The sequence below is a fragment of the Otolemur garnettii genome, unplaced genomic scaffold, assembly GCF_000181295.1.
Source record: "Otolemur garnettii isolate 467f Iridium unplaced genomic scaffold, OtoGar3 scaffold00040, whole genome shotgun sequence".
Classification (NCBI taxonomy): domain Eukaryota; kingdom Metazoa; phylum Chordata; class Mammalia; order Primates; family Galagidae; genus Otolemur; species Otolemur garnettii.
Window position 1 is genome coordinate 1049225 of NW_003852435.1, and position 11910 is coordinate 1061134.

The 11910-nt window shown below is 51.1% G+C and overlaps 1 protein-coding gene across 2 annotated transcripts; it reads right to left on the reverse strand.

Moving 5' to 3' along the window:
• Positions 1 to 3565: 3565 nt before the first annotated feature.
• PCDH8 (protocadherin 8) lies at positions 3566 to 8211 on the reverse strand. 2 transcript variants are annotated; one of them, XM_003790153.2, is made up of 3 exons: positions 5659 to 8211; positions 5001 to 5208; positions 3566 to 4536 (listed from the first exon to the last, which is right to left on the reverse strand). In XM_003790153.2, exons 1-3 carry the CDS (start codon positions 7996 to 7998, stop codon positions 4163 to 4165), a joined length of 2922 nt encoding a protein of 973 aa, XP_003790201.1. In that variant the 5' UTR covers positions 7999 to 8211; the 3' UTR covers positions 3566 to 4162. The 2 variants fall into 2 exon arrangements, with proteins under 2 accessions (XP_003790201.1, XP_003790200.1); XM_003790152.2 differs by having other exon boundaries at positions 5368 to 8211.
• Between the last annotated feature and the right edge of the window lie 3699 nt (positions 8212 to 11910).

An 11910-nucleotide genomic window follows, 5' to 3' on the forward strand; every position in this document is an offset into this window, starting at 1 on the left:
AGTTGGGGTATTTATCCACCAATTCCTGTCCCTCATTGGTTGAGGGTTGTCCCTGCAGGCCTTAAATACCTGGTGCTTCTAGGCTGCTCTGTGCGCAGGCTGGACAAGCTTCAGGTAGAGCCCTATGCCCTCAGCTGTCTCAAGCAGCAGAGACAGCTGCTTGAGGTGGACACTATGCTATCACAAGTGTCCACTGAAGCTGAGGTGGACCCAGGAGTCGGAAGGGGAACATGGGCAGAACATCATGTCTGCTATAATGGAGCAAAGGGACAATCAAATAATATATAGAAGGTAGACGCAGTAGATTTTGATGAGCAATTGGATAGAGAGAGCACAAAATAAGGCGGCATCTTAAAATGATTTTTGTATTTTGCATCTGGTCTAAAATTTTCGATGCCATTTATTGAATCTAAAAAAAATTGCCAGAGGGATAATTTTTGGTGTAATGGTGGTAGGGACGAGGGGGTGATATTAATTTGGGCATACTGTGTTGGAGGTGTGTGTGATACAGCCAAGTGTCATACTGGGTTGCAAATGGAATTTCTCTAATTCCACATTAGACTATGCAGGCTTCAGTTTGACATGTTTGAAATTCTTTAAATGCGTTTTGTGGGAACAAATCCTGACTCTGATAATGAACGAAGAACCCTTCTCCCTCTCCCTCCCCACCTTGCTAACAGAACACATTTAATCTGTTGGTTTAAGGGATGGCTTTTCGAAATAGCCTTGTGTCTCTTCCTACCTGCTGTTCACTTATTAGTTGATTTTGAACCTGTTGGTGAATTCTATTGCAAATTGTCTGTCTCTGAAGGAAGGGAATAATAAACACTCTTTTGAGCTATTGCACAGCTCTTGAAAACCAAGACAGCATTTTTCACAGCTCTTCTGAGTAGTTGCAGAGCACAGTGCTCCATCACGTATTGTATTATTTTGCTTCAGTTTGCTTTCAAAACTTACAGCATTCCAATTATCCTGTTACCGGATATTCAGTACTAAAGTGAATATGCTCATTTTCTATAATGGAATTTTTAGAAGATAAAAACTTATATGCCAAGTGAAATAAGGCAGATACTTAGCTAATTATGGTGCAGAACTCACCCTGATCGTATATATCTATATATCTATATATATATCTCCACATGCTTATATATATTTGTATTTGGAGACATGCATCCTGTTTTTATTCTATTTCAGAATGCATTTTTTAATAGATGTTAAACCACTTACATTTTCACTTTCTGAGGTGGTTTTCTTGATGGATATTTTATTATAGGAAGAAGCACCAGACATCCAAGTCAATGGGGCCAGAGACAAAATAGGTAAAGTTTGGCTTTAGCTTTCACTCTCAAGGTGACTTCCATCTTCTCCAAGGGCTTTCCCAGTGTCCCAGCGTTCACTATCCAGGTGCCCAAGGATTGTCGGCCTCCACCTCCAGAGAGGCATTTGTGTTATCATCACGATCTTCTAAGGTTCATGAGTTTGCCTGTTCACTTTCACCATACTTGTGCGTAATGTTGACTACACGTGAGGCTCTGGACCAGTTAGGGAAAGAGGAAGAAGGGAAGATGAAGAGTGAAACAAGGTCAGAACAAGGTCGGGCATCCTGGGTCTATTTTATCTTTCTCACTGGGGGTTGTGCTGATAGTTGCCATGGCGATTGGCTCCAAAGGAGGGCAAGGAAGGAGGAATGAGGACAGAATGTAGTGGGAATGTACTATGAGCCAAAGATTGTGGTAAGTATTCTATATACACATTACCCCATTTAATTTAATAATACAATATATTTTCTTCAAAATGTGCTTGAGAGTAAAGATTGCTGGGGAAAAGCAGAAAGTCTCGCTTCCATCCTTCCTATTTCTCTGAGAGTTCCTGCTGCCCCCCTCTTCCTGTTTAAACAAACTCTTTTAATGACTGAATTGTATGTTTAGTTTCTTAAAAGTTCCAAGCAAAGATAAAGTCTTTTAGTGGTCATTTCCTTAAAGGAAAAAAAAATGACAGCGAAGTTATAGAGATTATGAAACCCAAATTTTTGGAGCAATAAGATAGCTTGCCCAGTACAAAATAAAATAATGACAATAACATTATTTTACTTTTGAAGGATAAAAATAACAAACAACCTAAGAGATTGGATGCCTCCAGACTGCATTATCCATTCTTCTGCTCTGCATTTGCTGGGCCTGGCTCAGGAATAAAGTTTTAGATAGGGGTCTCTCCCCTGGGCATCATGCCTCTGGAGCTGTAATATTTTCTTGCAGAACCTAAGGTCTGGGCAGTCTGGGCTTGTCAGGCGCATGTGCAGCTCTGTTGTCTGCAGAAACTGAACTTTGCACAGGCTGTGGGTGGTGGAGCACTTGTGTGAGCCCACCCTGCTGTTCAACTCGAAGCCACCACTGTTTTCAATTATGACTTCAACAGGCAGCTTTGAGGGCTTCTCTATTCATTACAGTGCCTCACACTCTATAATTAGTAATAAAGAAACACAGGCACTTCACAAATACAAAAGGCTAAACAATAATCATGCAGTAAAGGCAAGGCTTTGGGACTTTTCCACCTAACTCTTTGTTTCTTTCAAGTTAAAAAAAAAAAGCAACTTTTTTCATTGCTTCAACTTATTTTATTTTTTGCTCTGAGTAATCAATGAATGAATCTCAGCCTAGCCACTTGTTACCTATGTGCTTTAGGGCATTTTATCTAACCTCTTTGTGCCTCGGTTTCCTTATCTGCAAAATAGAGTTAATGATAGTTCTCATCTCATGGGGGGAGGTTGAAGATTAAATGATTTGATTTATTCAGAATGCTTGGTAAGGAACTCTGCTCGCATAAAAGCTTGCTCAGTAAATGTTAGTTTTCATTATTATAATCACTTTTATGTATTGCGTGTAAGCCACAGGGATAGTCCTCTCGAATGTTTTTTTATAAAACCTTCCGTTATGCACATTTTCAAACACAAACATATACAGAGACTGATGAAATTATCCCGGCCTCACATGTGCCCTGTTGTACCCATTGACAACTATTAATGTTTTAGCAATTCATATAGCCTTCTGTGTGTTTCCCCCCCGCCCAGACCATTTTAAAGCCAAATCTCAGGAATCATGCTATTTGCCCATAAATCTGAGTGTCTTTTTGATACTAATATTCCTAATAAGTGGAGAGCTTTTTTGGCCAATGTCTTCTTCATCTCCAACTCCTGCTCATAGAGTAGTTACTGGCAGCTAGTAAAAGTTTTACAGATGTTTGTTTAATTGGTGAGTAAAGAACCCAGACTTAACTATTCTTTACTTTTTGGTAGGTGCTCAATAAATATTCATTGAGTGAATATATGAAGGCAAGAATTTTATAAAGTGCCCAATGTATATGGGGATGGACAGACTTTATAAAATCAATACAAAATTTTTAATAATTTGGGTAAGATTTTGCAATACTGGACATCTCTCAGGTTTAATATTGCCATGAATGATTATAATGCCCAAATAATTAGCACTTGAAAGAAGGTTTCATTCTGGTACTCCAATTATTTATGAACGTCTAGATATAGGCAACTTCATGAGAACCAATTAGCAGATTCTTCAAACACATGACAAATCCTTTATTACTGTGCTTATAGGTGACATGGTTTACAGAAAACCAAATGTAATTAAATAACATTGAACTTGAAATCTACCACAGACTTAAGATATACAAGTTATACTTGGCAAGGCAAAATTTCTCAAACACTAGGTTGTTTCAGGTGAAAGATAAATTTCCATTAAGTAATTCCAACATGTTTTGTTTTTTTTTTTTTGTCTTACAGACAGTTCCTTTGGCAGTAACTTCCACTTTAGCTTTTATCATATAAAAATATAACAAAATTTCATTATATACAAACATTACATTACACAATGTACAGGTTAAAAACACTAAGAAAATGGCAAGCTGCAAGTGAAATTAAAGTCAAAAGCGTGATAAGAAAAATTAAATACTGCACACATTTCATAAAAATTACATTAACTACATTTTTTGTTTGCAAATACCAAACAGTACCAATGTGATTGGAAAAAGCTTCCAACAACTTCATTTTAAGGCACATCTTGCATATTTATATATACAACACTGAAACCAGTCAATAACTTAGGGGCTTCTCGGAGTGAGCTGTATATGTGTGAAGACATGCAGCATGGGATTACAAATTTTCATTAGCTCCCTTCTTTGGGGACAGGTACCTGCCAGGTGGAGACTCGTAGAGGGGTACCCCGATCTCCTGCAGGTCTGGGAGCCTACCTGGACGGGGAGGGGAAAGCAGAGTGACTGTCCTGTCATAGTCTCTGTGCAGCACTTTCTCATAGACACTCTGTAGCCCCACTGTCTTGGGTAGCTGGGCCTGGTAGTAATTGTCCCTGCGCAGAGGATCCCGAGGCAGGGACGTGCTCTTACAAAAGGTTGACATCTGAGCTGGTGGATGAGGTGAGGGATGCCCGTTGGGCCCTCCGCAGGATGGGCTCCAGCAGCGGTCAGAGTGGCCCAGGATCTTACACTCAGCGGTGCACGCCCACAATCCTAACATAAAAGGCAAGGGAAAGAGCATGATGATTATTCCTGAGATACACACACCTAAGCTTTCATTTGCAGAATGTCAGCCTAGGTCAGGGTGGCTGAAAGGGACAGTTCAAGTGTGTAGGTATAATGAGGAACGCCATGCCTCAAGAATTGAAAGGCACAGTTGCTTCCTGTAAAGCCACCCTAACAAAGATGGTGTAGAAGGAAGCAGGAAGCAAAAACAATTGGTAAACAGAACTCCCTTTGTGGATGGCAAACCTTGGTGGCTGCTGCCTAAGAGGATGGAGGTGTGCGTTATTCAAGTGGTGGGACTGCTTCCACTTAGCATTTTGGAATTTACTGTATGAGGCAGGCCAACATCCGGAAATGGAGTGGCTGGGAACCAAGATTGAAAGGAGGCAAGCAGTGGGGAAGGGGAGGCGGGAGGAATACTGAATTTGGTGGGAGAAAAAGAGAGTCCTCACCACTCTGCATGTGGTTGATGAGATCCTTTTTCAGAGCGTCCCCGCTGATGTCGGAATCACTGTCGTTGAAATCACTGTCCCCTTTGCCGCTATCTTTGCCACTGAACTTCTCTGCTTCTCGGCCGGAGATGGTGTTGAAAGAGTGTCCTTTCCAGACAGCCACAGGGGGCGCCGGCTCTTTCCCAAAACCCGGGGAGGCACCGTACGGCTGTAGCAGGGAATGGGGGAAGGTTGGACAAGAAACAAAAACCAAATGCAACAGGTTAAGCGTCTACCTTCACGCGCCCACCCCTATCCCTCCAGACTCCCTTCCCCCAGACTGTCCCCGGAGCACCGAGGGGGGCGCCCAGCCGAAGGAAGGCCTCACCTCGGCATGCGCGCCGCGGAGCCGCTGCTGCCCCTCGAAGTGACAGGAGCTTTCCCCAGTGGCGCTGCCGCCCTCTGAGCCCGGCACTTCGGCCGCGGCGACCGCGGGCGGGGGCGCGTCGGCCGCGGGGCTGCCAAATGGCGCTTTGCCGCTGCCAGGGAAGGTGAGCACGTCGAACATGTTGGGCCTGGGCCCGGCTCCCCGGGCAGCTTCCTCCGGGGAGCCGGGAGCCGAGGATCCGCCGCCCGCCGCCCCGGGCAGCTCTTCCCGGAGGGCCCCCCCTTTGCGCACCTCCTTCTTGCGGCGGTTGCAGGTGGTGGCGATGGCGATGATGGCGGCCAGCAACAACGTGCAGCTCCCGGCCAACACGATGATGACGATCAGCGGCGTGTCCCACTGTAGCGCCGACCCAGACGCCCCCAGCCGAGAGCCAGGCGGGCGGGAGCGCTCGGGGCTTCCCGCACCGGCAGGTGCAGCTGGCCCGCGCCCGCCTCCTGCTGTTACTAGGAAGCTCACAGTTGCGGTGGTGGTGAGAGGGGGACGGCCGCCGTCGGATATGACCAGCAGGGCCTTGAATACTCGGCCTGGCGGCTCCTGGGAGAGGTCGCCAGTGAGCACGATCTCCCCCGTGCGGCGGCCGATGGCGAAGGCTTCGCGCGGCTCCTGTTGCTGCAGGTCGAAGACCAGTTCCCCGTTGGCGCCCTCGTCTGCATCTCGGGCCTGCACTCGCGCCACGGTCGTGTCTTTTGCTGTGCGCCCTGGGACCGCCACTTCTAGGGAACCATTGGCTGGCGCCGGATGTACCAGGACTGGCGCGTGGTCGTTCTGGTCCAGTACCCTCACTTGCACCAGGGCGCTGCTGGAAAGCTGAGGGGAGCCACCGTCGCTAGCTTGGATGCGAACATCGAGTTGGCGTAGAGTCTCATAATCGAAGCTGCGCAGCGCATAGATGGCTCCGGTAGCAGGGTCCACAGAGACATAGGTGGATACTGCGCCCCCAGCTCGGCCTACTTCGGCCTCCAGCAGGCGGTAGGTGACCTGACCATTGCGGCCCAGGTCCGGGTCCCGGGCAGCCACCGTAGCCAGGTAGGCGCCTGGCGGATTGTTCTCGCGCACCGACACCTCGTAGACTGGCCTAGTGAAGAGCGGGGCATTGTCGTTCTCGTCGCCCACGCGCACCGTGTAGGGCCTCACAGTGCGCAGTGGGGGCGCGCCGCGGTCCTCAGCCACCAGAGTCAGGTTGTACTCAGCAATGCGCTCGCGGTCCAGCGACGCCGCGGTCACCACCAGGTAGCTGCCGGCATAGGCCGGCTGCAGCCGGAAGTGTTCGTGCCCGTAGAGGGCGCAACGCACCTGCCCGTTGGCTCCCGAGTCCCTGTCCGAGGTACTGACCAGAGCAACCAGGCTCTCGCGTGCCGCCCCCTCCGGCACCAGAGAGGTGGCGCCAGCTTCTGACGTCCCGGGCCCAGCTGAAGAAGTCGCGTCCGCTCCCCCCAGCGCAGCAGCGGCAGCAGCAGCTGCGAAGGGAGAGGCGGCTGGTGCACCGGGGGCAGCCAGCGGGGTGATAGAGATATCCGGTGCGTTGTCATTGACGTCGCGGATGCGCACGATGACCTTGCAGGTGGCGGACCGGGGCCCGGGGCCCCGGTCCTGCGCCCGGATGTCCAGCTCGTAGGTGTCCTGGCGCTCGTAGTCCACCGGCCCAGCCAGGGTGAGGCGGCCTGAGCGCGGGTCGAGCCGAAAGAGGCGGCGCGCCTCGGGCGGTGTGCGGGCGCCAAAAGAGAATATCACGTCTCCGTTGGGGCCTTCGTCGGGGTCTGCCGCGTCCAGATCGAGAAGCAGGGAGCCCACGGGCGCGTCCTCCGCCAGCTCCACCTCAGCCACTGCGCCCTGCGGGAAGACCGGGCTGTGGTCGTTGGCGTCCAGCACGCGCACGCTGAGGGCGGCCGTGGCAGAGCGTGGCGGACGGCCGCCGTCTTGGGCCACTAGCTCCAGGCTGTAGGCCGCCTGGCTCTCTCGGTCCAGCTCCTGCAGCAGCACCAGATCCGCGCACTGGGCGCCGTCTGCGCGCGTCTGCAGCTCCACGCGGAAGGGGCTGTGCGGCTCGGCCAGGCGCACACTCTGCAGCCCGTTGGCTCCCACGTCCTCATCCACCGGCACTTCCAGGGGGATGCGCGTGCCCACCGCCGCACCCTCGGACACCTCCACGGGGATTTGGGCCCTAGGGAAGCGCGGCGCGTGGTCGTTGACGTCCCTCACCTCCACCTCCACGTGCACCAGCCGGAACTGCTCCTGGGAGAAGCTGACCACGTCGAAGGCCAGCACGCACTGCGGGGCCTGGCCGCACAGCTGCTCACGGTCCAGGCCGGCGTCCCCGACGGTCAGCTGCCCGTCGCCCTCGCGAACCCGGAGCAGAGAGCTGTTGAACTGCTTCATCAGGCGGAAGCTTGTGTCTCCAGACACTTTCATGTGCAGGTCCTCGGCTAGAGTCCCGATGACGGTGCCAGGGGCATCCTCTTCGAAGGTGCTGTACCGCACTGTCTTGCTCTGGGCCACTGAGAGCACCCAGCAGAGGCTGAAGAGCTGCAAGGGGAAAAGGAAGGGGCTGCCCCCCTGCCTCACGGGACTCATGCCTCCAGCCCTAAGTGCTATTCCGGAAGGCTAAAGAACAGAGTCTTCCTGGGTTTGCAGGTCTGGCCGTGAATGCCAGGCTCTCCGCACCACGCTCTTTGCGATCCCTGTGCGGGAGAAGTCTGCGAGCTGCACCTCGGCGGCTCTGACAGGATCTGAGGACGCGCGGACCCGCCCTCACCCAGCGCCTCTCCCTCCCTTCTCACTGGAGCTGTGCCGCGGCGCTCAGCCTTCACCTTTATAGCCGCCGATATGCAAATCACCCGAGCCTGGCAGCCAATGGCCGCCTCGCTCTCGCGCCGCTCCTCCGCCTGCCTCTAACAATCCCTTCAATGTGGAAAGGCTTAGAGGGGAAAACAAGAAAGGAAAATAGAGAATCTTTCTTTTGTTTCTTTAATTCCTTTTGGCCCCCCCCCTTTTCCTGTCAGCATTCTGCTGTGGAGGAGTTGGTACAGGGATCCGGGAGTAAAAGGAGCTGATTGTAGACCCCGGTCCGCCCCACCCCCTCTCTGGGTTCAGGCTGCGGGAACTAAGGACGAATACCCTGCGGGTTCACCCCGCTGGGTCCAGATTCCCCTTCTCGCTCACCTCTGCATTTTGCGTTTCCGAGGCTTCCAAACTCTTGCAGCCTCTTAGCCACAGGCTTGCTCCGCGGAGTGAGGCTCTGCTTTCTTTTCCCAGCTTCCTCCGGCGCCCGGAATAGCCTCTCGATTAAGAAGCTTGAAGGATAAGGGAAAATTGATTTTATTCAAATTTGTGTACACAATTGTGTTTTGCTCGTGTGAGCCCTGGTGATCAGAGCTGCTACTTTCCTTTCAGAAAAGAGCCCTGCGATATGTTAGTATGCATGTCACTGTCCAAATGGCTTTCTTAAGCCTTGGGCGCTAGCAGGCAAGGAAAAAAAAAGTTCCAAATAGGATTTAGCATAAGCTTGAGGAGATTTGGAAAGGTTTCAAAGATCAGACTGTATCAAAGGCTTATGAAGCCCTCGTTAGCAGTGGAAATAGAATGGCGTGGCAGGCGATCCCATTGGAGGCACCAATGTCTGTATTATTTCACTGTGACAAGCTAAGGGGAGAGAAAGTTGAACAGTTTCCACAGCGGAGTTGGGCTAACTTGAATATAATGAGCAAACGCCACATGTATCCATTATGTTCCTCTATTCATCCCCAATCACTGCCATAACTCTCCGGCTAAACGGTGATGGGCGCTGAATTCCACACAATACCCGGCTCGTATTAAAAGTGCATTTAGAGAACTTTCCCTCCTGATGCCTTGTTCCGCCTATTTAGAGGATTTTCTTTCTGTTCTAATAGGGCCTCTCTGGGAAGCAACACTCATCCCATTCCAGAAGAACAAAATCACAGCTTGACGTTGAAACCTGGCACGAACCTGGAGGAACTTAACCATCTGCCTAGGGAAGTGGAGCTCGGGCAATGCCCTACTCTGGGTTCGGCGGGTCCTGGGGCTGACCAGGGGCTGCGCTGGCCTCAGAGGTAGTCCCCTCCCATCTCCGAAGGCCGGAGAGTTGGGGCTCCAATCCGAAACAAGACAGATTCTTAATGGTTCTTACTGAAGGGCTTTATTGAGCAGCCTATGTACACACGAAGGAGGAGAGTTAAAAAACAAAAGCCATGCTCAAGAAGAGGTCTTTTTTTTTTTTTTTAACTCGATGGGTTACAGACGGCATTCAGTAAACGTTTTTCAGAATCCCCATTTTGATCATATTATCAGCATCCTATTCATGTTTCTTTTCCCTCAAACTGTTTTAGGATCTTTTCAGAAGAGGATCAGGAGTTCCCCTAGAGTGGGGAGACCAAGCAGGGAGTGGGGTGGGCAGAGGGGTGGGAGAGGGTGAGGCAGGTGCTTGGCATAGTCAGGGAGCAGAAAATGCAGCCACAGCCATCAATAAATGAAAACTCTTATGAGATTGGGGAAGAGGGAAGCTGAGGACCTACTCGGAGCCGTCCTGCTTCACGGTTCTCCTCCTTTCCTCCTCCACCATGCAGCCCAGGGAATGCTAAATGCAATGTGGCCAGGCTTATGCAGCCGTGCGGGGACATGGAAAGGGCAACGCCCCCTACAGGAGCCCAATTCTCGGCTGTCTGGTCCACTTTGTCCACCTCCCAAGTCCATTTAATATCTTGCTCTCTCCTCTTTCCCCCACCCAAAAGAGCTTCCTTGGGGGGTATACGCAGACGGAAGAATTGTTTTCTTTTTGAGCCTCGGAACACCCCTACCCTGGCCTGGGCCTGCCGGTTACCTTTGGCGCTCCCAGACTCACGTCCGCTGTCCTCACTAGACACAAACAGATTCAGAACTGGGCTGGTGGACAGCGGCCTCAGCGCTTCCGCTAGCGTAACCCACTGGGGTCCGGCCTGAGCCGTGTTGCTGCTGCCGGGTGGAGAACCCTGGGAAGGGGCAAAGGAGGCACCGCACCCTGAGGTTGGAGTCCCAAAGAACCAGTAGTATCTTCCACGGTTCCCGGGAGCAGAGTCTGCCCGAGAGTGACTGGGAGCCAGACCCCACGCCAATGGCCCCTGCGCCCCTTGTGTCGCCTGCCCCCGAAGCACTTCGCAGTTCTGGCTTGTACCACGGAAACCCAGCCGCGCGCAATTATAAGTTTGGGTCTTTTTGTTTGGCCAGAGATTCAGAATACCTGAAATTTTTACTCAAAGATCTTCTGCGTTAGAATGATCGTTCAAGACTGGAATAAACGAAGGCGTGCTTGGAGGTGGGAAATGGGAAGTGTGAGCGAGCAGGCAAAAGCCAGGAGGCAGAGGAGGGGTGTAGGGCGGCCAGTAGAGGGTTCAAAGCGTTTTATAGGCTGCCAGGTCCTCGGCCGCTGGGAAGTGGCAAGGGCAGTGGCGGCGCCAGAAGCTCAGAGCCGAGAGCGCGGAGCCCGGGTCTGGGAGCCCGGGGAGGAGAGTCTGAGCGCCGTTGCCGAGCGGGCTCAGAGGCTTTTCCCGGCCGGCGTGGAGGTGTGAAGGCACGCGAGCAGAGAGAGCTCCGTTCGGCCCCGGGCAGCCCCCAGATTATGGAAACACGGCTTAAAATAGCCCTCCAGCGTTCTCGGCAGCTCCCCGGGGAGGAAAACTGTCAGTGGGGTTGCAGAGGTGGGGTTGGAGAGGAGGAGGAGGGAAGCTCGCTGGACCTTGCGCTGATCCCGCCCCACAAAAGCCGCTCAAATCGCCTTGTTATCATACCAAAAGGTCTGGGCAGGCTCAAAGGAGCCCTTTCTCTTGGTTTTAGCAACTTCGCCCGCAACTGTCTCGCAATCCTGAGAACAAACACAGCTCCACAATGGCCGGCGTTTTCTCGGAATGCAAATGTTGCGGGCTCCGCGAAGCTGGGTTTCTGTTACCGAGCCTAATGCCGGCATTGTGAAACTCGCGTGCAGACACCGAGATTGACACAGGCGTCACGTGACGGATTAGGGCTCTAGGAAAGTTTTCAAAGCCGCGACAATGGGGGCTCAGAGTGATCTGATATCTCCCACAGTTTAGCGGGAAAGAAAATCAGGATACATTCTCATATGTAATAGGATTATCTTTTCCATTTCAAGTTCTATACAGCATGTAATTTATTTTTAATTAGGATTATATCTACCAGGAAAGGGAACTAGACTTCACTGGAAAGTCTAATTCTAAGGATGGGCAGAGAGAGAGGTTATATTTTAACCTTTTATCCCCCCCCCCTTTTCTTTCTTTCTCTCTTTTTTTAAAGATAAGCCCAGAGCCCTGGCTTTTGGTTTTTCCTCCTATAGGCTCACTCCACTGGATGACCCTCCCAGAGAAGTTTGCAGCAAGTGTTCTGTTAAGAAAAGAACAGAGGAGCCTCTTCAGAGGCGTTCAGCTCATTCTTGTATTGAGAAACCACACTTTGCAAAAATCTCTTAGAATTCTTAACTTG